General features: G+C 44.4%; 1 protein-coding gene across 18 annotated transcripts in view; it reads left to right on the top strand.

The window, feature by feature from the left end:
* Positions 1-25,843, top strand: part of EPHA5 (EPH receptor A5) — a 197,284-nt gene that overhangs the window by 118,258 nt on the left and 53,183 nt on the right. For all 18 annotated transcript variants that reach the window (XM_027455977.3, XM_027455976.3, XM_027455987.3 and 15 more), the window contains one exon: positions 25,638-25,762. In XM_027455977.3, coding sequence (XP_027311778.2) covers positions 25,638-25,762 — 125 coding nt within the window. The remainder of the gene's footprint in view (positions 1-25,637; positions 25,763-25,843) is intronic.

The raw sequence follows: 25,843 nt of genomic DNA, 5'->3' as shown, positions 1-25,843 counted from the left end.
GTGTAATTGGTGCTGCCTTGGAGACTTCTGCCTCATTATGAGGGCTCCTGTGTTGGAAAGGAGGTTTTCAGGTTTCCTCCCTAGGAGAGGGAGGATCTTTCATCCTTTTATATAGTAGTGTAGCCTGTGGAGTGGTTTTGAATGGTTCCCAGCCCAGGCCTTGCTGCATCTCTTGAAGTTGCTGGGGTTTTTCCCCCTGATTGCAGAATAAGTGGCATCAAAAGCTGGGAGTTTTTGAGCAGTCCGCTTTGAACTTTTCTGCTGTCAGGCTTTTTGACTCCAGCTGAAGCCCGAGCCCACTGGGGAGCTTTGCTGGCGTGCCACGTATCGAGTTTGCAGCGAGGAAGAATAATTTCATTTGTGGATCCTCATCCGTTTCCTGAAGTTAACTACCAGGATGTGTTTTAGGTAGGTATAAGCCTAAATAATCTAACGAGGTCCCTACTGGTGACACCAGCAGGAGCGTGTTCGTATGGGTGACCAACCAGAGGAAAGTCCGTGGTATCTCTGTCCCAGCATTAGACCAGGCTCTCCTCCATGGCTTTCACATCATTTTTGCAGCCTAGTTGCATGTAGTCAAAGCAATTATAAATAGTTAGAAAACAGAAAAGTAAAACCTGAAAGCCAGCAATGCACAACGGGTTTATTATTTGATTTTTTTTTTGGTGTGTGTGGTGGCTGCATTCATTCTGAATGCAAAGTCTTCTTCAGAGACCAACCTATTCCAGAGCTGCAAGTTCACCCCAGCCCAGATGGCTGGGTGTCTGTTACCAAATGAATTATGGATCAGTTGAATATTTTATAGTTTTATTTATAACTCCCCAGTTGGTAATTGCCACTTTCTCATAGTTTGGTATAAGCATTTTTGTTGCACGTAGAATATCAGAAATAAATACTTGAGCATTAAAAGAATTGTTTGAAATTAAAAATAATAATAACAATCCTCAAGTTCAGTCATTTCAGAGGTCATTTTTATTCTTAAAACGTGAGACAAACCTGCTGATATATGAGGACATTACCAGATGAAATAAACGTTTTCCTGCATCTGCAGACAGACATTTCAGTTTTGACATTAAGTTAAAATGTCTCGTTTACAGCTGAAAATAAAAATAATAAGTAGTAGTCATCCCCACCCAGCCTCCTCCTAAAAGAGGGCGAGAGAAGGGCACTGAAGCTCTCACTCCCCCAGTTTCCCAACCGATGACATCCATCGCGTGGTGTGTGGTGTGGTGCAGGCTTCATTTGTCTTGCTTCTTGATAGTAAAGCCATTAGTTTCCTTCACACCACTGGTGAGACAGACACATGAGCCGTGAAAAACGAATGCCCGGTCACACTGGAGGAAATCTCACCTGTGGGCTGCACCCAGCTGGTGCCACGCAGCCTTTCTCCCAGTATATCCCAGAGCCACCAGCAGTGGAGCCTCACACCTGTAGCAGAGGTAGGGCAGCCCGAGTCTGGATTTTTAGACGTGTATAAGGAGCAAATACTGAGATTTTTGGAAAGAGCCCGGAGCAGGCCGTGCTGAAATCAGATGTTCTGTTCCTTTGCTAAACGCTAGGCGTGTGGTGAAAACTTCCCAAGGTCAGAGCTGCAGGAAAGTCATGTATTTGCAGAGCACCCTTGATGTTATATTGCAAGAGTGATAATGCTGTTTTAAAATTTTATTTCCCGTTTTGCTGGCACACTTCTAAAGAATTGCCAAGCAATCTTATATTAATCTAATTCTAATCACCTTAAAATGCAGTCTTTGGGGCCAAGGAGTTCTTTGTGTTGCGCCAAGCACAGTACTTGGCAGAGAGCAAAAGTTAAAGCATCGAAAATGGTTTCGCTGCCCATCAATGTATAGATTTTTTTGAATGCAGCTTTGGAATTTTACTGCTAATAAAATGCTATTCAGCTCTTTAGTCTCCATCTGCAAGCTGATAATTCCTTTGTGTGATATGTTATTTCTCTGATTCTAGCCCTGAAAGTAATTTTATGTTTTTACCAGTCTGCGTAGATGACACTTCTGAAAGTGCTCTTAAGATACAAGGACTCAAAAATAGCCAAAAAAAAAAAAAGAGAAGACTGTAAAAATATTTTCCGTGCTGCCAGATAAATAGCAGGGGACTAGTAGGCATTAATAAGTGTCCCACTTGCTCTTTGGCTGCAGCTTCTTTAACGTACCAAGTAAGCTCTTTACAGTAATCTCCCTCAAAAGTTAAATATGACAGCGCAGGAGCCAGAGTTGCTGGAAACGTTTGTGTTTCAGTGATTGTGCACTGAGAGAGCTGTGGCACAGAAATGCTGCTCAGGGTACGGCGACTTCTCAATACACTTCTTCTCTCCCATTAAACTATCATGCTGGTAGGAACTGGGATGAATGGGAAGCTGTAAGAAAGAACCAAGCAGCCTGGATGTGTTTGTGTGCACACAGACACACAGAAGTGTGTGTACAGACACCGTGCAGAAGACAGAGGTCACCCTCCCTTGGTTTTTGGGAGGTCTGCATGGCAGCTTCTATTTATTTGTCATTTAATGAGGATTTTTCCCGTTGGTTGTTTCTTCTTCTTGCTGATTCACCCGGTGTCTGCATCCCTGGAGCAGGGTGGCTTATGCGTCTCAGGAAGGATCTTGCTGTATCCAACCTGAGCTCCAGCTGGCGATGTGTGTGAATTACAGGCTCCTGCTTAGTATTTTATAGTCGCGGACAGGTCGAAATGCTTTTCTACCCTGGGTTGCTTGTTACTTGAGAAGCATAATTCAGCAAGGCCGGAAGGGTTTTTGCAGATCCTCTGCTGTGGTTGTTAGTACAGTGAACTTCAAAAGCAAATAACCCCTTGCTGGTTTTTGGAAAGACACCTGAAATGATACTTCAGGGCCTTCAATTCCTTACAAAGGGTTAATGTAATAGCAGGCTCAGGGCTGGCTGGTGCTTTATCCCAACCTGCTGCTCCTCCCTCGGGGGCTGCAGAGCTCCACCTGGAGAGCTGAGAGTGGTGCCAAGGTGACAGACAGCTGGGCAATAAACCATCTTTCTCTCACAGCGGCTGGGCCAAAGTTCAGATACATGCAAATACTACAAAAAGCCCAGAGTTTGAAGGCTTTAATTAAAGCATGCTTCAGATGTACTCGTTTGCTCACGTGGTAGAATGCTTTCTGCATCTCCCGATCCTGGAGGAATAATCCTGATCAAAGCGAGGAACTAATGGGATTTCTGGCTAGATCAGTACAATAGAAATCACCAGAAGGAAAGCAGCATTATTTATTTATTTGCCTGCTTCTTCCAGGTTGATAATTTTACAAATAGCAGGTCTGATCAAAAGACCCTGTCCAAATTGTTGCAGGACACCCACTGCTTCCAGTGGCACTGGCCCAGGCTTGCAGCAAGCAGGCACCAGCCGAGAGTTTTTATAGAATCACACAACCATAGAAGGGTTTGGGTTGGAAGGGACCTGGGCAGGGACACCTCCCCCCAGACCAGTTTGCCCAAAGCCCCATCCAGCCTGGCCTTGGGCACCTCCAGGGATGGGGCATCCACAGCTCCTCTGGGCAACGTGCTGCAGTGCAACAAGCCAGGGTGCTGGGTGGGCGAGGGGCTCTGTGCTCCTGCCGTGGAAATCCCACTGCAGCCTCTCCTCCCAACGCATCTGAACCCCAGCAGCTCAGATGCAAGCCACAGGAGTATGCACAAAGCAGGCTGTGTTGTAATTCCTGCAGGGTGCTCTGCGCTGCAGGGCATTTGGCAGGGAGAACCATAGATACCTCAAAAGCAGCGTTGCAGAATTAGTTGGGAAATGCCTGTGGAGGGCACTTGCACCCTCTCACTGCCTTCCAGGGAATGTGCACAGCAAGCATCCGCTGTGTTTTTGCGTCTCACTGCATAAAACTTTGGGGTTTGTGCTTTTTTTGTTTGTTGTCGCTGGCTTTGTTTGACATGCAGTCACCTAAGTCCTTGTGATGGTGCTCTTGGAAAAAAAAATAATCATTGGAATTACGTCTCCTCTTAAACTAGTTTTGGTAGCTGAAGCAGGATGTGCTACTTTGCTTTGTGTCCCTAATGAATCGGATAAAAGCAATCAAATCGGGTTTGTGCTCTCTCATTCAGTTTGCCAGGGTTTGCAGCACCCTTGCAGCGTGCGTCTGAGGGTGTTCAGAGCTTCCTCCCACCTCCTCTGCAGTCTGGAGAGAAACCGGTGCTCAGCTGACTAGATTACTAATTGCACTACTCCCCGAGTTGTCTTTCACACAGTTCTGCATGAGTGTGGCTTATTACGGAGGACAGGCCTGCACGGCACTGTTATCCTGTCACCTCCGGGGCTCTGCCTTCCTTGCAGCGGGTTCCTGCCTTGAATCATTAAAACGTGCAGCTCCGCGGCTCTGCCTCGATCCGGCGAGGCTAGCACCGAGCATGAAATCACTCGCTGACCTTGCCAGAGACTTATGGTGCGAGTCTCGAAACGTTTGGCTATGCAAGGGCAGTTTCCCCAGCGAAGTGCTCTCACCCAGTTCAGCAAACTGGAAGAGCATAGCTGCAGAAATTACCGGGTTGTTTAATTTATGGCGTATCTCTTTGTACCAGGTGCGGCTCGGTCCCTGCAAGGAGCTTTAGAGGAGCTGGAGGATGGCCGGGCAGGATGCACATGAGGGCACAGACCCAGCTCCACCTTTCCCAAAACTGCACACAGCAACGAGCAAAGCTGGGCGTGCGTGAAGGACGAAATGCCCCGTGCTTCCCGCGGAGGTGATGCACCAACCTCTCTGCTAAGCGATGGCTGAGGCTTCAGGGGGAGCTTCTGTCAGTCAGATAGCCCTGTGATGCTGTTCACAACCTCTGTAGAACATCTCTACGCATCAAAAAGTCCCCATAAAGTAGTCAAATAGCAGCCAATAAGTATTTCTTCTGCTCAATAACGACAGTACATCCATAGGGGCCTCACACTGATGGTGTCCTCCGAGAGTAGTGAGCCACGGATAGCTGCTGCTTTAAGTTCAGCTCGTGCAGTGTCCGGTTCTTTTAGGACAAAATATGGAAGGGAAATATGCGGTCATTATTCAAATGAATGCAGTAAATAGATTCAAGTTGGCTCAGCTTTCTTGTATCCAGACCTGATCCACGCAGCGCGTGCCATTTCTAGCAGGGGCCAGGGGAGGTTTAACACAGTAGGTCTGGCCTGGTGACAGAGTTTGCAGAATGGCAGCTTCAGATGTGTTTTTTTTTTTTGGCGTGTCTGTCCGTGCCGTGTACTCGTGATGTGTGAGAAGGGGCGTCTCGTGGCAGCAAATTGTCTGTATCTGCAAAAGAATATGCAGCAGTGTTTCTGTCTGAAGCTTTTGGTGAGCTAATGGTGCTGAAGAGCACAGGGGGAAGTGTGGCATGGGGTGCGTTTGCTCCCATCTCTATTGCACTCGTTACATTTCCCTTCTTCCTTCTTTTAGACCATCAGCCAGGAAGGACAGTCTTTGATCCAAGTCCAGCTGCCCTTCCTAGCTGAGTGCAAGGTATTGACTGCATGACATTTGGAGGGTGAACTGTGCTTTGTCTGCTAAACACGGAAACATTAATAATATGACTGTATTCATCGCAAGTGGTTGCAAATTCCAGTGCCCTGGCGATTAAACGTAACTAAAATCCTGATCCATTTGACTTTCTATCCAGGGGGAGAGCAATTGCTACCTCTTCAGTAAATACATTCGGTTTTATTTGGCCTTTGGCAGTAATAGTATTTAGAGTGTCTTGGCAACTATTCACTGATGAGGGTCCAAAAAAAGCACTTAACAAAATCAAGTGATAGCAGTAATGAAGTGCTAAAGACGCTGACACTTTGTTTATCCTCTTGAGAGCTTAGGGAAGGTTTCAGCAGCTCCTCCTGTTTTCTCTGCCTCTTAACTTTTGAACCCAGCTCTCCAGACGGTCTCTGCCAAGGGCAGCCTCCAGCTGGGGACATCTCTGCATGTCACAGATGTCGTGTCCTCTGTGGTCTGGGCTCCCAAACCCCATGGCTGAGCCCCAGGCATGTGCTCGAGGGGTTTACACTGGTTTCACAGGAGAACATCCACATATCTGAACTATGGGGCTGTCAGGAGATGCCTACATCTCCTGCTCTAGCTGCTCTGCCTCATGAGAGCAGTGCTGTACTCACAGGGATGGGGTTCACCATGTCACTCCTAAGCCATCGACCCTGGAAGGTCAGTCCCGTGGTTGTCACCTCTGCCCTTTTCCATGGAGGGGAAGATTTTAGTGCTACGTCTTCTGGAGGAGCGCTCCGGCACGTGCAGCAGCTGCCTTCTCCCTTTGCCAGGTGAGTGCTTGAAAACCTCAGAGATGCCTCAAGACAGACGTTTTTATAGCTGCCATTTGGCCGAGTCGGGAGTGTTTTCCTCTCCAAGAGAAGCAGCAGCTATTTTTCACAGAGCAAATGAAACCACCTGTTTGGTTAACCGGGCTTCATTCAGTCCCCTGGCAGCCCCACACAACCTTTAGGGCCCAAAGGAGTCTTTGAAGTACCATTGAATTTCATTGTTAGCGTCTCAGTCATTTACCTTGAATGGAAGAGGGTATTTTTTCACTGGAAGGCATGAATAAACTCTCTAGATTGCAGGAAATAATCCCCTTAAAGGAGAGTTAAAAGCACCTTCTTTTAATATGGGATGGGAGGAGGCAAGAGAAAGGAAGCCTCGTGCCGAGCTCTGCCTAGGACCGCATCAGCTCTTTTTGAAAGGGCTGGATTTTGTTCAGTGATTAGAAAGTGAATAAATCAGATGAAAGGAAGGAGCCGATGACAGGGTGATACATGTGTTGGAGAAGGGGAGGGAGTGGCAAAGGAAAAGCATAATGTGGGTGACTTTAATTATGTGGAAGGTGGGAAGATTGACTTCCCGATCCTGAATGGTGTGCGAGAAGATATATTAGGCTATATTCTGCGAGGGGCTGATGAGGTCTTCTTGAAGATGTTGGTAGTTACTTGGAAGAAAAAGGTGCACTGGCTGGCAGTATTTATGAGTGCTTTAATTACATTTCACAGACTGAGTTGCAATTAGAAGGGAAGGGAAAAAAAAAAAAGGAAAGAAAAGATGTACAGCTTGTGTTAAGAGCAAGGTGATAAATCTGTGGCTAAGGATAACGGTAAACAAGGTAGCTGTACATCATAGCATCACTTGCACACTTCTATTTTTAGGTGTTTATTCCTCCTCCCTTCCTCCTCCCACCAGAAGCAAAATGCTCATAAAGGGGTCAAACACAGGCTTCCGTTATTCATCTTCAAAGATGCAGGAGAAAGATCATTTGCAATAGCTGCACTACAAGGCTATTACTTTTTGCCAAATCATTAACTGTGTCGTAAAACAGCACTCCTGAAAAGGCAGACAGAGACAGATCGCAACATTTGTCTCTGTACCCGCATGAACGGTGTAAAAATATTGCTATCATTACTGCATCCTTTCACGTTGTGTGTAGTGCTACCAATTCCCACACTTTGGGATTACCGGTGTTAGAAGCTCCCCCAGTTGGCTTCTCACCCAGGTAACCGCGATGTCTGGTTGTTTTAACGTCAGGAAGTAACGCTGAAAGGAGATCTCCAAAATTGCTCAGCGCTGGCTTTGTTCTCTTCCCACTTTAGTCAGCAAGGGGCTTTGCTGTTTAGTTGGTTGGGAAGTAATATCTCCACGTCTGAGTGGCTTTGACACGTCCCGTCTCAGGATATCCCTGTTGCAAGCCTTGGAAATAAGCTTTTATGTACTTTTTACCCGTAGATGCAAGGTGTTTGCCAGTATGTTTTAGGTACGAGGCTCATTTTATCTCATGATATCAGTGCTAGGTACAGGGAATACCTTGGATAGTGCAGCATCGCTAATTAAAGTAAGACTGCAAACAGTTCATGACACGCTGAAACTCGAGCTGGAGAGCTGCAGGAATTAGCTGGTGAGATTGCTTTCACTTAGATAACATCAGTCCTCCCTCTGATTAATAGGAGGACTAACAACAGCTCTTAGGAGTGGTGAAACAGCTGCGGTGAATCCCTGGCAGTGCTTCCAGGTGGGTAGGAATTGTTGCTCTTGGCTTTTCTTTAATTCCACGCTCACACTCAAAGTTAAGCAGATCAGAGAAACTTCCTTTTCTCTGTTCCTGTCAAAACCATAATCCTTGTTTATTTAAAAGCAGCGATGTCAGGAATAAGGTATGATGGAGTGTAATTGCAAAGTTCTTATTTGGTAATTAGTATCTTGGAGCCATCTTAATGCTATTAAGAAACAGGCATAATTGCATGTAGGATGTGTATATTTATCATGGGAGCTGGCACTGCAAGCCATTAGGAGGCATCTATAGCTTTGCTGTACGCTGCACATAGATTAATCTAGTTTAGGATACTTAAGAGCCTGTCAGAGAGATGTTCCCGTCACCACGCAGTTGTACAGTCGAGTGGTAGGAGAGAGCTCAGAAAGGCAGCAGATGTTTCCCAGAGCCCAGGTACAACGACATTGCAGACCCTGATATTTATCCCTTTCAAGAGGTTTCCCTGTTGCTGGCTGCAGCGTTCACCCCTGCATTTTTTTGTGCACGCAAACAAAAGGGAAAAATTGGTGAGGGACAGGAGAGAGCCACGTTCATTTCAGCGTGAGCTCTGGCTGGTGAGCAGGGTATTTGTGTGTGCCAGCATCAGCAGAGAGAAACCTGGGCTCCCGGGAGCAGCCTGGAAGAGGCATGCCCGCGATATAATTCCAGCCGCACGTGACAAGCACAGGACTCTGCCACATTAAGCAAGAAAATTGTTGTTAGGGATTAAGCATGTTTTCTGGTCAGCCCACAATAGTATAGGTAGACCCAGCTTGTTACAGAAATAAGAGTGGAAATCACAGCTAGGAAGAAGACAGAAGCAACTTGCCAGGAAAGGAGGCGTCTCAGTAAAAGATCATCATTAGCAGCTCAGCAGCACCATGGGCTTTTTAATTAAACATGTTTGGGAAGGAATGGACAAGGAGGGTCTCAGGATGGACTGCTTCGGCCACAGGCCTACAGCTGCTGCCAAAGCTGAGGTTGGATGTGCTTTAGTAGAACATGCTCACCGTGAACCTCACCGTGCTCTGCAAGAAATGTGAACAACTTCCCACACGCTGTACAGGTAGGGAGAGAGAAAGCAAAGCAATTTGCCTGAGGTCGTGCAGCAGTTCAGCAGCAGGGCTGGGAAAAGATCAGAAGGCAACAGGGTCTGGTGGCACCGCGTTTCACTGGGGTTGGGGTTAGGCTGTCAACTTGACATCATTCGGTTGTGTCCTCTCCTCTTTCCCTCCATGCTTCCTGCCTACTTTTTAGTTCTCAACACACGAATCCAGCGTTGAATGTCAGCATACAGCCGAGTCCTTCCCGATGAAGGCTGCCCCATGGTGCAAGACCATCCGTGTGATCTCTTCCAAAACAGAAGGATGATTTTTTGCAGCTGACCATAGGTTTGGGTGGCCTTTGGGGGAATGTTTCATTCAGTGCTTTGTCTAGTACAGCATCTGGGGGGCTATATTATATTACGTTTCCCCATTCCTTAGTGGATCAAATTCATGTCGTAGTCGCATAGAAGCTACATCTGAAGATATTCAAGGTATGATCGATACGAGATTTAGTTGAGATGTGATTTAGGAGCTTAGTGGGCAGTATTGGTGAGAGGAGGACAATTGGACTCGATGATATTGTAAGTCCTTTCCAACCCCGTGTTTCTATAATTCTACATTGATGTGTAAAGTCTTTTATACAGAGGAATGCAAGGTACAGCTTGATGTCGTGGGTAGATTTGAATCTTTCTGCTTGTTCCTCTAAATGTGTGCACAACTGCAGCTTGCATTTCTGTTTGGGACCGTGATTGAAATTCTGTCTCTCAACGTTTTTTTTTTTTATTTTTTCCCCCCTGCGGTGTGTTGAGAAAGCAAGATACTGTGGTGCATGAAAGTATAATGATTTTTATATTCTTTTAACAATGTAATGTCTTGCAAAGTTTTGCAAGAAGTTTCTGTGAATTCTTTTGCCAAGTCCTTCAGTATGTAGTCTCAGTATATGATTTGACATATGAAGTGGAGAGGTTGATTATTGGGTCAGTGACTGAGATATTTTTGGGTTCCCAGAGCTTATCATAGTGACCAGCCTGACTCTTGTCAGTAAAGAGATAATCTTAAGAATTAGATCACTGAGATAATAATATACTGCTGTTAGACAAGATTCATGGTCGAGAGAGGACATGGGCACTTAATGGCCCTTTTAAATGTCACATCCAGGCTTTAAAGGCAATACTCAGAATAAACAATAGGATGGCAGCTAGCTCCAGCTGCTTCAGAAGGAAAGCTGCACCCAGATGATGCAGGTAGGAACCTACAGCCCGTATTTCTGCAGCAGATGCAACACTAAGTGGCCACTGGAAACCACGCAAAGGGCGATAGCGATATCTTTCTTGACGTACAAGGTAAGGTGTGCCTTCATGGTCAGAATGCCTTTCATTTAGCAGGAGAAAGAGGTAAGTAATATGAAGTTCTTATCAGAACAATCCATAAGAAGTTTGACAGGCATCAACAGCTTGAGTAATTTTGGTTGGAGTACAATACATGAAGTGATGGCGTACTGTACGAAGTAATATACGTCTTTGCGAGCAGTTGCTTAGCAGCTGTACGACCGGATGGGATATTTTTTCCTGGCTAAGTAACATTTTGAATGGACGGTAACACTGAGAAAAATGTATTTCTACTGTTCTCTGATACATTCATCGCTGGTAGAAAAAGGGCCATGCGAGGATAGTCCATGGAGCTGAGTCCTCTATACAGCAGAGTTATGTAGTGTGAAAATGCCTGTGGATAGCTCATGCTGATCAGATGCAATAGTTCAGTATCTACAGGGTTTTTAAGATCAGTCTGTTTTCAGTTTTATGGACTTATAAATGTTGCCAAATTGCTTGGAAATTCACTGACAGTCTCCAAGGGACACCTGAAACTTACATCCTTTGTCGAGCTATTCTTGATTTTTGGATGATGACTCATGGAACTGTGCTTGTGTGTCACTTTTTAGTTTGTTTTTCAGGTTCCCAGGTTAGTAAATGTTGAACTGAAAAGAATCTTTACATTTTTTTGTTTGTCTTCAGTACTGATTTCTAGAACAGTTATCTCTTAACATGACCTTCTTTTTAACGAAGGTTATCCCATTTTTCCATATTGTGCCCTTCCTTTGCCCAAGCAGACACTGCTATTAGGTATAAATGTGCATTTCTAATTAATAATGTAGGGCAAGATGGGCAATACCCCAGCAAGTCACAGTGTGGTAAGGTTGGGTAAGCTCCCCCAGGGATGAATTGTTACTGATTTAAAGAAAGATGAAAACTCAGTGTTGTTTCATGGGAGGGCTAAATTATCTCTTCCAGTTTAAAATCTAGGGATGTTATTTAGAACTGATTATCTTCGTTCACCTGCTGCCTGGAAGCTTACTAATTCAAGATAAATGAATGTCAGACATGTTCTGGTTGAGTTCAGCATATTTGTACAGAGTTTTAATTAAACTGTTTTAAGTAGTGCTCCTTTTGTTAAGCCTGCTTAACCGTGTTTAGCTCTCTTAGGGTACTTCTCATATTGGGGAGCACTTTAACATCATTCCAATACTTCACTGTAACCGAATCCCAATACAAGCCCAAGTCTTTGTTATTCTGGCATTCATTGCAGTGACTTCGGTAACCCAAATTCTTCACCCTTCCTAGCCTTGGAAAGCAGTCCTGTAAAAACAGGATCAATTACATGCATTGTTAGGATGCAGTTTTCAATACTGTTGAATTAAGAATAGTTAGAGCTAGTTAATGGGCTTTCCCCTTGTATAAAAGAGGGAATAAACAAAGGAGAATAGAAGCTGAATTGTGAGAGAAGTTAATCTCTGTTTTGTTTCTGCCATAGATTAGGGATGATCAATTATTGTGTCAGAAAGCAGAGAAGTGAATATACACCAGTAACTACACTTCGTTATTTAATCATCCTGCCCGATGCATAGCATTCATCATTCACATTTTTAATGCCACTTACTGTTCCTTCACATTTATACAGGGCACATTTCAGGAGAAGAAGTCATCCTGATAGGCGATGTCCTGGAATAGAATAGCAACCCAACCTGTACAGCTCTGTTTCTGGCTCTTCTAAGTGTCTCCAAGCCCTGACCCTATGCAGACAAACTGTTGTATAGGTTTGATCTTGAGATGACAGCCCTGATCCTGTGTGACAGTCCTGAAGACCTTGTCTGAAGGAAAATCTTAATAAATGTCTACCTGTACCTGGGTGTTAGCCCTCAGTGGTGCTCTGAAATACTTTTTTCTGTGAGCTACTGGGAGCTGACATCATCACAGAGCTGTGAAGGAGGCAGGCGAATGCCTCTGAGCAGCTGATATTTGTGCTTTTTGGTGCTCTAGCCCACACAATGAATAAGGATGAAGATGAGAGTTGGAAGGAGTGGGCACTTGCTTAGGGCTATCCAAGGCATCCTCTGGTCCAAGTCAGAGAAAGAGCCAAGAAGCTGATCTGAGGGAGGAACCCCCAGTGACTGATCATGTTGAAATTCCCTTTTCTAGCAATTACAAAGCTGAGAGGAGGTGAGTAATAAGTATAAGCAGTGTAATCTTGCCAAAAACAGATCTACAACCCTATTACCGTGGTCATGAGCAAGCAGAGGAATCTGGACGCAGGGAGACTTGTCTCATCTCCATCTTTCCTTAATAAGTTTGTGGGAATGCTGGATGAGAAGAGGTCATCAAAGCCTCAAGATGTATTTGGAAGTGCAGCTTCACAAATGATTACTCTGAAGCAGTAAGTTGCATAGTTCCTGTAAGCCTCTTTCTAGCCATATCTAGTAATAACGAAGCCAATCCTTGCATTTCGCAGCCAGGAAATGAATGGATCTAAAATGTGGACTTATGGCTTATTTTTTCCCCTGATGCTTTAGAAAGCAGAGCTATCTGAAATGCAAGCCAAAACAGGCATAAAATTCTTGCTGTGCTATCCCATGTGCAGATACCTTGCCTGATCTTTGATCAGTCACATCCACAAAGCAGTGAAAAATACTACAGCAGGAGGACAGCAGATCAAGCCACCAACTAATACAGACTGCATTAAGCAGTGTGTTGCAGGCAGAAACCTGCTTCTTGACCACAGTTGTGCTGATGCTCGAGGGCTGCTAACGACATGTCCATTTAGGCATCTTATACACAGCTACAATTCAGAACATTTAAGATCTGTTGGGACCATTTGCCTTCATCATGGGAATCCCACAGGTGGGTGCTCGGACTGTTTTACTGTTTCTTTGACATTGCTCTGAACTGAGGAATCAGTGATGACATAACTGAGTAGGAGGGTGGTTAGGACAAAACCTGTCAGCAGTAGGGGTGAAAAATCAGAGTAGAGTCCCTGTGCAGTCAGTAAATGGAGTTTTCACATCAGCAGTGTTTTGACTTGAAGCTGTTTCTGGATTATTCTTGAGTTTGTCTCTAAATGCTTTTTAACACCTTCAGAAACCAATGGGACCGAAAATGCCTGCCATGTTCTGTCACATATTTGTATACTGCCTGTATTTGTTACGTGCAGGAAGCTATTGCCCTTCAGAGTGGGAGAGCCAGGAGCCTTGCTTCCATACACAGCAGTCCCTATCCCGTTTAAAACACCAATGTTCAGCCTGGGCTTTGTGTTGCCTGGTCATGGTCTCTGCAGCTTCGCCTCAGCAAAGCAACTTGCCCAGTGCTCATCTTCAGACGTACAGCTCGTGCTTCTACTTGGAAACACAAGTTGGAGAGAGTTATTAAATTATGAAAATTAAGCCTTTAACGCAAATTTCTCTGTAATTTTACTTTTTGTCACTCGTGTAGGGTTTTTGTTCCACTCTTGAGCTCAGCGTGGTGTCGCCAAGTTGCATGTGATTTAAATAGAAGAAGCTGGCTGCCAGGAGTAATGCTTGCAGGTATTCCTTCTTTTCTTTATTTGCCTTACAGCAGTGCCTGCAGGCCAAAGCGAAGATTGTGCTGGCAGCATCTGAATAGCTAGTTCCTGCCCCTCAAGTCAAACTGGATAAAGGAATTATCATTATCTTCATTGCACAGATAACAGCAGCGGAAGATGAAGTGACTTGCCCATGGTCATGCTAGGAGTCTCTGGCAGAGCCAGAAAGCAGAGTATTATCTCCTCTGGTCTGATGCTTTTATCACAGTGCCATCCTTTTGTATGGCCAGCCGCTTTCAACAGTTCCGATTTTCTCCTTACATCTCCTGGCACAAACTTGCAGGCTGGTAAATGGCACGAAATGCATGTCTCCCAGATTTCTGCCTTTCAAGATCCATTTTGTTTTTGTCACTCACCTTATGATGCCCCACTGCCTTTGTAAAGCTGTGTGTCTGGAAGGATCTCAGAACATACTCATCTAACCTGCTTACAAACCTCCAAAGATAGATGCCACAGGTTTGCAGTATTTTGTTGTTTTGTCAGTTCTTCGTTATTTTTCTCCTTAGAAAGCTTTTCCTAAATTTAATTCTATGCCTGTCTCGCTCCAGAGACGGCAGCCTTTTACTTACTCGGAGACTCATGTTCTCCTTCTGTCCTTTTTCTTCTGGAGTGAGCAGCTCTGCTTCTTTGTCTCTGCTCATAGCTCATGTTTGTTCTTCAGTTCCCCGCTGGATTCTCTCAAAATGAAGCACATTTTTCCTAACACGGAGCATTCAACACACAGCACAGTAGGTAGCCGCCAACTCCCTTGAGCACTTTGTTTCTCCCTAAGGACCTGATAAATCATTTCTCTGCCTCCTGGGAAGCCCTAGGTTCATGCTGGTGATATTCTTCCTTCCTTCCAAAAGGGCATTGCAAACTTCCCCCTTTCACTGGATTTCTCAGAGACTCTTTGCAGTGTGAGGAAATACCTACCCTTGGGCAGCAAGAGCACTGGGTAGTTCCAGGTACTGCCATAGGTACAGCTGCTCATTTTGGTGGGGGTGAAGATTGGAAGATAGGATGAACACCTGTAGTGTACTGAACACCTGATATGCACTGAATTTGCTAGTTAAATTCATTTCAGTGCTTGGAACCTGAGGTTTTAGGGCAGACAGGTGCCTGTGGACACAATGAAGTGCCAAACAGCTGGGCAGAACAGCAGATATGGCAGGAAGAATGAGATCTGTTGGATTTTATCTCTGTCTGCCATTTCCTTTATAAAGAATAACCAACTGGGCAGCACTTGCCCTGATCCAAAAAGCTGCTGTTAGTCTGAAACCAAGCAGGACAGAGACCTGCTGGCAAGAGTGGGGTGGGTGTGGATTTGTAGGTCACAGGTATGCAAACCTTTTAATTTCAGCTCTAGTCAATTTTACTATTTAATTATTCTAGGCTTTTGTTCCTATATAACTTATTTTATTTCAAGCTTTCTGAGGAGCTCGCTTATGGAGAAGGTCTGGATCGTGGTTTGCAAAGCTGTGGTCAGATCAGGGTCCAGTTGAAGGTGATGAGCTTGTGCTTTTCTCCCGTGTATAAATGAGGCACGAGAGAAGAGTGAGATAGAGGAGAATGAGTACCGCGAGAAATCTGAAACTAGCTACCCATGGGAGTGAAGGACTTTCCCTCTATTCTTCCCTCTGACCTGCTGCACCTCATCAGTAGCTGTTCTTCAAGTGGAAACATAAGGAATTTATTTGGCTGCCCCTGATTCCGCTGGAGTGCTTAGTAATTTGGCTTTAATATTAGAATTCATCAGCAAGACTGATTGGTGTATCATACAGAGTGGCAGGCTTGGCAGAGAAGGAAATTTCCCACGGAGTTTAAAAATGGTCCTTGCCTTTGGTGAATTTACCGGGTTTAGAGTTTCATAGCAGCAGGGAGAAGGATGCAGCAAGTCTTGTATGAAGGAAGGAGCCAGTCTCGGAATTAAGAAGGTGAGTGATGGTAGGGAGCAGGAACACGTACGTTTCATGCATTTTATTCAGGAATTGGGGTTTTGTTTTGTTTTTAATGGCCCATGATTTTTAAAAGGAAGCTTTTGCTTAAATGCAAATAAGATATTAGGCTACTAATGATAGGAGAGGGGCTGTTATGTGCACTGGAAGCTAACCTGATAAATGCACTCAATAATGAGGATTCTGCTGCAAAATGCTGAGCCCTGTGGCTATGATCCAGCAAAGTGCTGACAGCAGTGTTAGGACTCATGCGCTTAAAGTTAAGCGTTTTCCCAAAGCGCTTTGATGGATCAGAGCTGGAGTCCTTATCACCTTGCTGGGAGTGAATTTCTAATAAGTGTTGTGAATCAATAGTATTTATTCTTAGGCTTCGCAACTAAACCACTAATGGAATATAGGGAAGTTACAGCTATTCTGTGGCACGAAGGAATCTGGCTCTGGTCTTAACCATAAAGTGTTCCCCAGCTTGGAGAAAGGCTTAATATCTTAACATCCAGAAGCCCTAGGAAAACAAAAAAAAAAAAAAGGAGAAAAAAAAAAAAAACACACAAAAAAAAAACAAAACCAGAGGTATTGCAATACCCCATGGATCTGCATCCCATAGGTGAAAGTTCCCCAAGGGATGACCCAACAGTAGTGTTTCACCATGGTTTAAATGCACCTTTCTGTGGGGTAAGTCCACATCATCAAGTCATGCTCCCATCATGAGCATGTCCTTTAGCCAGAGACAACAGTTTCAGACTGTGAAATTTGGACTTCTTGCCTCTTCCTGGCTCTTGAGGCCCTTTGTCTCAGCTCTGTCTCGGTCCTCACCTGCTAGAGGCAACAGAGACGTTTTCCTGAGCCCTGATGTCTCCCTCTCTCTTCCTCTATCTAATTTTCCAGGGGTAAATTACAGCCTATTTGGGACTGCCTGTGCAGGGCTTACTGCTGATGTTGGTGTAAATACAAGTGAATACATGCTGAGCTTAGCAAATAGAAAGAAGATTTCCAAACAGTAAATCTTAGCCTTGACCAGTCTTGCTAGGCCTTTTTTTTTCCTTTTATTTTTTATTTTTATTTTAACTGTAGCTTTATGAAGTGGATTTTGCACAACTCTGCCCATGACTCTTGCTTTGGAGTCCCTGCCAAATATGGGTGAGTGTTTGCAAGCATTCAGGTTTCAAGGGCAAAAAAAAATAAATACCTGGGCTGTTGCAGTGCACGGTGCTCTTTGTAGCCTTCATTATAACAGCCAGTAGCCTTCTTTATAATAGCCAGTCCTTAAAATTCTTGCTTTTTGGGGATGAGCTGGTGTTCCTGATAAGGCACTGAATGTATTTGTTGTGTGAAAAAGCTGGAGGTAATACTTGCCCTCCCTCGAGGTCATTGTGCTTAGCGTTGTACAATTGTCTATGATAAGTCATCTTGGAAATCATATGGGAAATGAAAATAGCAGCAGTAGGGAGGGTTTCTCTTGACAAGTGGAGTGCCAGCACATTCTCACTCCTGTATACCCCAACAGTGCGCATTTCCATGACCATCTTTGTTAGCTTGCACTATCTGGAGATAAGCTACAGCCACTGCAGTAAGTAAATTCCCAATTACCAAATTTTTTTTTTTTTAAAGCAGAATTCTCATTTACAATTTGGACGATAGCCGGTAAGTTCCTGTCACCTGTGATTTTTCTCTCGTGGTATCTGGTCATATTTTCCTAAAGCCCCGATCCTGCAAGTTGTGTGAATCAGTGGGTAGCTTTCACTCCTTGCTTAAGAGTACATCTTGCGTCTGTAATTTCAGGGGGCTGAAAGTATCTCTGTGCAACTCGGTAAACAGAAGGCAAATGGCAAGGATCCAATTTATTTTTTGAAATCCCATGCTTTCTTAAGAGTCTTAAGACTAAGAGACTTAAAACTAAAGATTATTTAGTGTTTGGGGGAGGCTTTGATACATCATAAATTCCATTAAACATGCTGGCTCTGTTACGTACAATGTGGTGTGCACATGAGGAAAGAGAAAGTATTCTTTACCCCGAAGGATCTGTAATTTACTGCTTGGATCCTGTGATACCTGCGAGTAATCCTGTTGCGATTGCAACGTGCCATAGCTGTTCCATGGTTTAGTTTTCGTTAAGGTAAATATTTTAGCAGTTATTTTTGTTGTTTTTTCTTTTTTTCTTTTTTAAAAACAGTGGTTTTGGGAAGGTTTGTACAGTCAGCAGTGGGGCATACAGAATGGACTGCTGGGCAGTTGGTCTACCCGATTTTTCTCTTGGGGCTCCGATGTGGGCCCTGGGTAAGGAGCCAAATGTGTGTGTTGTCTTTGGGTATGAATGTAACCGAGGATGCTACAGCGGGAAGGCTGTTCTGTTCTGCATGGGTGCAATGCCCGTTACCACTGAGCCGTGAGCCCGCAATGAGGTCCCTAAGTGCTCCTTTCATGCTTACCACTTCAGTAAAGTGTTAGCACGGAAAAAGCAGTTGGCCTGTAAGCTCTGCCCTGAATCTGCTCGGTTCCCTCTGATGATACGGGAAAGCTGAACAGCCTGATGTGAACAGCAAAGCTCTCAGTGACTGCACCCGCTGTCCTTTGAAGAGCACCTGTTGAACACTGCTTTTGTACGGCTAACACCATCTTTTGATTAAGAGGAAAAGATGTGAGTGTTTTCAAGCTGTGAATGGGAATGTTCTAAAGCTGTGAGTGTTTTAAAGCTGCGTGTTTCACTGTCCTCACAACCTAAACATCAATAATCAGTAATCAGTTTGGATACACATTTATGGCTATGTGTTTATTACACAAGTGAAGGTTTAGAGGATTTGAACAGTGACTTTGTACATGCACTAACGCTGTTGTCTTGCTGGTTCTTTTAATGTTCTTTTAATACAGTTTATAGGGCTAACTAAATGTGTCATGGCCTGCATGTTCATACAAAGATTTGTGTCAAGAAGCAAATAGGTCTTTAGGAGTGGATAAGTTGACGTTAGCTAGTAGTTGTTAAGCAGAAGATATTTAGTTTCTGTGGTATTTCTTTTTGCTGCTTCTCTCCTTGCAGCCTCCTCCAGGAGATGCTCCAAGAAAAGGCAGCCTTGAATGAGGTAAAGGTGTGCTCAGAGGGGAGCAGTTATGCTCTCAGGACCTTTTGTGGTTGGTGACTTAGGAGGTTCTGTCTCAATGCCCGTCTTGCTTCAAGCTTTTTTGGGTGCCTGAGGTCACAGAGGCTGGATCCATGAAGGCGTTTCAGTTCCAGCACCCACTGCTCCTGCTTGGAGATAGGCACCAAAAGCATCAGTTTGAACCACAGCCTGACACAGTTGGACCAGATTTTCACTAACTGAGGCCAAATTTTCAGCAGTGCAGGATGCTGATGGTCTTCCTTAGCCAACAGCACCCAAGGAGCTGCCGGCCCACCCCAAGACGTACCTTGGCAAAGAAACAGCATGCTCTCCAAACAGAGTTGGGCAGCAATTTGGCTTTAACCTTGGACAAACCCAAGGTTGCAACCAGCTGGGAGGCGACAGGGAGGTTTGGGAGCGCCTCAGCTCCACGACCAGCTTAGGCCCCAAGTCACATTTTGCTGTCGTGCTCAAGGAGCTTTCTTTAGTCTTTCCGGGATTGGGGTAGGAACCACCTGAAAGATTGTCCCTTTTTGTGTGAGGTAAATCTGGTTGCTGGTTTACCACAGACTCGTGTTACAAAAACGGGGCCCTGCCTTTTGTCAGGGCCGTCAAGGGTTTGAGTTGGGTTTCCCCCCACATGTGACAGCGTGACCCCTGCGATTTTAAGGCATACATTAGGGCGTCTCAGGTTTTGGTGTTCAAAACAGAGACTGTGAATTGTTCTGAGACCTGGCATTTACCTCAGGTGTTCTTCTTGGGAGGTAGAAGATGTGAGTAAATACTATATATTTCTTGCCAAGGAAATTTGAAGATTGTGTTCTTATTTTGATGTTTAATGTGTGAAAAGAACCTGCACGAATTCTCCATTTAGTCAAGGGACACCTTGAGAAATCATTCGAGAGGGAGATTTCCATACCTGAACTGTATTTTAGGACTGGCCTTGTGTTTTGCAAGGTGTTCAGATTTAATCCTGTGGCAAAAAATTTACTCCTTGCCCTGTGTAGGGCCTGTGCATTGCTGAAATCCCAAGTAAGATCTCGGGCAGAATTGAAATGGCATTAAGGACCTTTAATTTCCAGGACCTGGTTTGCAAAAATACTTACAAGCAGCTGCAAACTGGGGTCTATCCAGTTCATCTAACTAGCCAGGAGTGTTTCATTACTATTTTTCCTCAGGGGTCAAAGAGTTTTTAAACCCATTATCAGGCAAACTGGGGTTTACCTTGGGATATTAAAACTATGAAAAAAAAAAAAAAAAAGCATGAAACTCAAGTTATGATTTAAATGCTAAGTTCTGACCCAAGTGGAATATCGGCAATAAAGGTACCCCTGGGGAGCCATTGGGTTTTGGGCTCGTCTAAAAGCGTATTGTTTCTATACAGAGATGCAAAGAGGCAATACAGGGAGGTCTTCCTTTTTGCCACAATTAATTTCAAAACAGAGTTTCTGTTTCTACTACGTTTAGTGTATGTACCTTGTTTAAAACGAATCTCCTGCTTGAAGCCTTTTGCAGTTTCCCATGCCTGTAGCATGGTTCTTTGAATAATGCAGGTGGTGCTCCAACCTCTGAAGTCATCAAAGGTCTGAGAAAAAAAATCACTAATGTCACTAATTAGAAACTGTGAAAAATCTCAGTAAACCAGGCTTTTGAAGTGGAACCTGAATTACTTGTCTTGTGGCTACTCTTCTGATACATACAGCTTTAATTTTCTTCAGTTAAACCTAGCCTTATGCGTGCGTTAATGATAGCATAGCTATTTGTTTAAATGATGACAGGTGAAGGTACTGATTTAAACACCAGCATGAATCTGACTTTTAAATCTCCTGGCATAAACTCAGACTGCAGAAGAAACATGGCATCAGCTGGAGGGAGGAACCCCAAGGTTTATTGAGAGGTCTGAAGTGTTAGATCCCAAATGCTTGCATGTAAGGGAGTGTAATCAGGTTAAAAAAAACTGCAAATGCATGTAAAATAGACGTGAAAATCTGTAGACATGAACCATGGTGGCACACAGGGTGGAGATGGTAGTAGCAGGGTCCTTCCTCTTTGCTCTTTCCAAAAGAGACTGAGACATCAGCAAAGACAGTAAGCTGGAGAGCCAGAGGAAGGAGAGGTGTCTTTGCTCGTGTAAATCTGCATCTCCTCCTGGGTTTCCACAGGTTGCTGCTGGTGAGCATCAGTCCTGGCCCAAGTGGAAGCTGGATTGAAGGTCCTGGACCGGTGGCTCGTTTTTTGCAGCGAGGGTGATGCGAGCTAATATTTTGTGCTCAGTTTTACCCACTAGTTAATGGAAAAGCACACCGTGGGGGTAAGGGTTAGATGGGGGAGCCATTAGCTGTTATTTATGCCAGAGTGAAAAATACCAAGGCAAAAATAATTGGACTGGAGAGAGCATTAGATAGACCATGAGATGTAGAAACTGGATTATTTGTTTTATCTGGGTGCAGTGGTCATTCACCTGATAACATTAGTTTCTCTTAAAATACAATTAACATTTTATTCCCATAAGCATCATTGTTTATTAGACGTTAGTGGGACACACCACAGTATTTTCTAAACACTGTGTTTGGTGCCTGGATGGCTCATTCAGTGCTAATGTTGCTCATTACCAAAGGTTGCAGAGGAAGAATGTCCTAAAAGGTCTATTCCTCATGAAATCATCTCCTGCAGTTATTCAAATATGACTAATGATGCATCTTCTGCGGAGACTTGAATTTATTTATTTGGTATGGCCACTTATTCTCCTTAGAAAATGGTAGAAACAAAACTCAAGAAAAGAAAGAAGAAGTAGAATCAGTCTGTCATTTTATTTGCTTCCTGATGAATTTTGGTCTGAGGGAAGCAAAATGTACGTTTGCAATTTCACACCTAGTTACATCTTCTGTTTGCTTTCATCACATGCATGGCTGTTTTCACGGATGGCAAACATAAACATAAATGATGTAATATCCCTCTTTGATTTTGAGTGCTTTGCTTAGAAATTAATGTAAAGCGTGCAGGTTATTTGTAAAGCAACGTGTAGACAATTCGCTATGTACATCCACTCTTTGTAGTGTCAAGGCAGGGATTTGAACAAGACTTCTGTCTGCTTGCATAAAACCATAGGAGATTACAGCTTTATATATCTTGACTCTTACGTCAATTTATTTTTTTATGTGTTGTACTCCAAATGGAACTTCTCAGTGGCTTGGCTTCTTTCTATTAAAAGGATGCTGCCCTTGCAGAAGCAGTGACCTTTAAAAAGCAAGTTTCAAGTAATCCCTTTATTTTCCTGAGATCATATAGCACAGTATCCACTTGCAGGCTTTTAAGATGGAATGATTGCAGGCTTTGTCTGCTCGCCCGGATTGGATTACATTTTGTTTGACAAAGAAAACTCTAAAATACTTATACCTTCCTCCTTGGGTTGGGAGCATTGTACTCTCCCTGTGTTGGGGATGCAGAGTAGTTGCCGTATCATCCCAGCACCACTGGGATTTATTGAATTTACTTAATTGGCCTTTATCTCACGGTTACACTTTAACGCTTCTTTTGAAGGAGATTCAAAAAGGATACAGTTACTCCTTTTCTAATTTACTTTGAGAATTCGGTCGCTCATTTCCTTATCTTCCTTTCTTTTCCCGGTAGAGCAGAATACTCTGCATAGCTGCAGTTGAACATTTGAGGCTTATGTACCCAGAAATTTAACTCCATGAATCTGCTAGCTAGCAAAGCGAAGCAGCACACGCTGGTTTTTAAAGAGGAAGCTCTGTTTTAGGGGTGTGTGGAGTCTGAAGGACGCTTTCAGGCAAGCAGTGGTGCATTTCGTGATGTGCTGTGCCCATGAAAAAGAGAGCTGAACTGCCCCGAGCAGCCCAGGGAAGGGTTTTGCAGCAGCTGAAGCATTCAGGAGCACTTGCATCATTGCTGTGTTTTTAATGCACTTGTGAGCCTCAGCCCTACAAACACTTCAGGAGATCTCAGTAAAGCAGACAAAAAGATTGGTTATTTGCTCAGGCATTCCTGATGCTGAGGATTGCAGTTTGCACCTTCCTGAGAGGCGTTTGATACCAGGGAGGGCTGGGTTCTCCCCAGCTTGATGTCTTCCTTCACTCTACTTGTCAGGTTTGCGTCTCATAATGGCACTTTGAAGAGGTTTAAAGCTCAGTTTTGACTTTCCCATTGCACCAGACCTCTGCTGCCAGCTAGGCAAGCCTGTGGTGGGTGTTGCAGGTCTGCGGGGTGTTGGAGAACAGTCCCGGAGGGATGAGGGCCCATTTTCCTGGGTTCTTTTGTGGCTTCGTCCCCCTTTGGCATCCAGGTGGCTCACGATGAAAGTGCTCAGCATCTTTTATTGAAATAGAGATGTAGAATTCAGAATTGAGAACTGCCTGTTATTTGGCATCCCCACCCCAAAGTGCAACTTTTTTTTTTTGATGTGTGTGAAAACCACGTAGCTTCCCTTGCACTAAGTGGGGAATTCATCCTCTTTTAACAAATTCACTGCTCGCTGCGTCCTCTCTGGGCTAACACGTGACAGTACACACATGCACAGCTCAGCTTGCCATGCGTGTTCCTGCACAACACTCATTTGGGCTCGTGGTCTAATTAATGGAACGTCCTGTTCCAGATTAGGGGATTGAGTTTTGTGTGGTTTTCTTGTTAGCCTTCACACAGTCCAAGAAATCGTGGAGGACATGAGTTTCGAAGGGAAGGTGACTTCTGCGGATGAAAAATTGGTGGTGATCACCGTGTGGTGCTTACATAAATAACACGATCATCATTCAAATCAAGGTGGTTTCTACCTGCTCAGCGGAGCAGTTGTGAGCACAGTGGTGTACGAACAGCCCAAAAGCTGCCATGTCCGTGCAGCTGATGCCAGCTCTCCAGCAGCAAACAATATGGCAACGACCAACACCTTTCAGGATCCTCCCAGAGCCAAGTGGGTGAGAGATTAGTAAACAGGAGCGAGAAAAGCTGGGAATGGAAAGAGGCTGAAATGCAGAAAGTTGGTTAAAACAAGAAAGCTCATTACTAGCCTTCAGGGTTTCCAGGGATAATCATCTGGAGCTGTTCCCTTACTCTTTTTGGCTGAAGATCAGACTTGGCAAATTTAATTTGTTTGTTGTCTTTATTTTACTTAATTGCTTTGGGGCTTTTTTTGAGCATTATGATAATTAGCCAGTCCTGCCTATAGGAGAAGTAAATTTTTTTTTTGTAATTTCAAGTACATTTGGGGAAATAAAATGGGTTCATTTGCTGCTGATCTTTACACTCACTTCCCTGTATTCCCACAAAGGCCTTTGCCATCCGGTCTCCCCAGCCCTTCTCTAATCCTTGCTGAGACCTGGCCTGTCCAGAGGGTGATTCAAAGGCTCTCAGCCAGGCACAGGCTGCTTTTCCTCTGGGGAAGCTGTTCTTTCTTCCTCTGTAGCTACATGGAGAGCCTGAGCCCAGTAAACTAGGCACGATGAGTTTTTTCCTATCCCATTTACTTTTCACGTGGTGTCGCTTTCCTCATCTCTGGCATGAAATGACTGGGGTGTCGTGGTTGCATTTCCCGTAGCAACTTTAACCAGGGAGCTGGCAGGGATGGTAAAAAAGAAAACACAAAACAAAACAAAAACTTGAAAAGTCTCTGCAGTATCAGACTGAAAACAAAGAAGCAAGCCTGTTTCTTATGCACGTGTGTGCTGCAAAGGGCAGATAACCTTTGAGGGCTGCATCTTAAAATAATAAGCAGAGCTGTATAGCTGCTTCCATTCCACGGCCTCCCCGAGCACCCTGCAAACTTCTGTAACACCCCGGTGATGTTTATGGAGAGCAATTGAATTATAAAGACCGTAATGGCCTGCTATCCTGTGCAGTGCTCCCAGAAAGAGGGGCTGAAGGATGCCTGGACTTCAAGTAGCGTACAAACAGAAGCACCAAATAGTTGAGGAGCCCACGTAACCACGGGGCTTGTGTACCCACTAAAACACACACCTTCAGAGCAGCCAAAGGAAAGCAATAGGGAATCGATCCGTAATTCTGCTGTGCTAATACTGCTCCGTGACACATGCGAGAAGTCGCTTGGAAAGACAAGGCGTGGGGTTGATGTATTTGAAAACTGCTTGAAAAGACAAGGTCGAGGTGTATGCGGGTAGCATTCGTTCATGCTAGCGCTTTGCACGGGTGGGCGATGCTGCTCAGATCCTCAGCTGCTGAAAATCTGTGCGAGTCCGCTGCTTTTTCTGGAGTCATGCCACTTTGTACCTCTGCCTTGCTTCGTTCAGAGCAAGTTCCTCCTCTTCAATCTTATTTCTCCTTGCCCTCTGATCAGATGCTGTTTCAAGGTTTAGGTAAATCACCCAACAGTGAAATCCAAAGGTTTCCAGAAACGCCAGCAGTGGCACGAGGCAGTTCCCCGGCATTCATTACAAACCCTTTAAGGGACTCAGCCCTTAACCTGGGGGAAACCATTACTGCTCTAATTCAGACAGCAGGTAGCATGATTCCTGATTTTTAAAAATGGGCAAAGACCACCCAGGTGAAAACAGCCCCCACCGATCTGCAGTAGCTAAGGATCACGTTGTGTTGGGGAGTTTGAATGCAGGAGGGGCAGGGCATCTTACTAACCATGGTTTTGTCTGTTCTGTTTTTCTCCTTGTCTTGCAGCACCTTCTCCAGTCAGTAGTGTGAAAAAAGGGAAGATAACTAAAAATAGCATCTCCCTTTCCTGGCAGGAGCCAGATCGACCCAACGGCATCATCCTGGAATACGAAATCAAATATTTTGAAAAGGTGTGACGGACTGATTGCTGAGCATCCCAAGTACCTTCTCTTTACTGTCCTCTTCTTTTAGTTATAATTATCTGAGTTGTG

Source organism: Anas platyrhynchos, chromosome 4 (genome assembly GCF_047663525.1).
Source record: "Anas platyrhynchos isolate ZD024472 breed Pekin duck chromosome 4, IASCAAS_PekinDuck_T2T, whole genome shotgun sequence".
Taxonomy (NCBI): Eukaryota; Metazoa; Chordata; class Aves; order Anseriformes; family Anatidae; genus Anas; species Anas platyrhynchos.
This window is presented reverse-complemented; position numbering and strand designations above follow the sequence as displayed.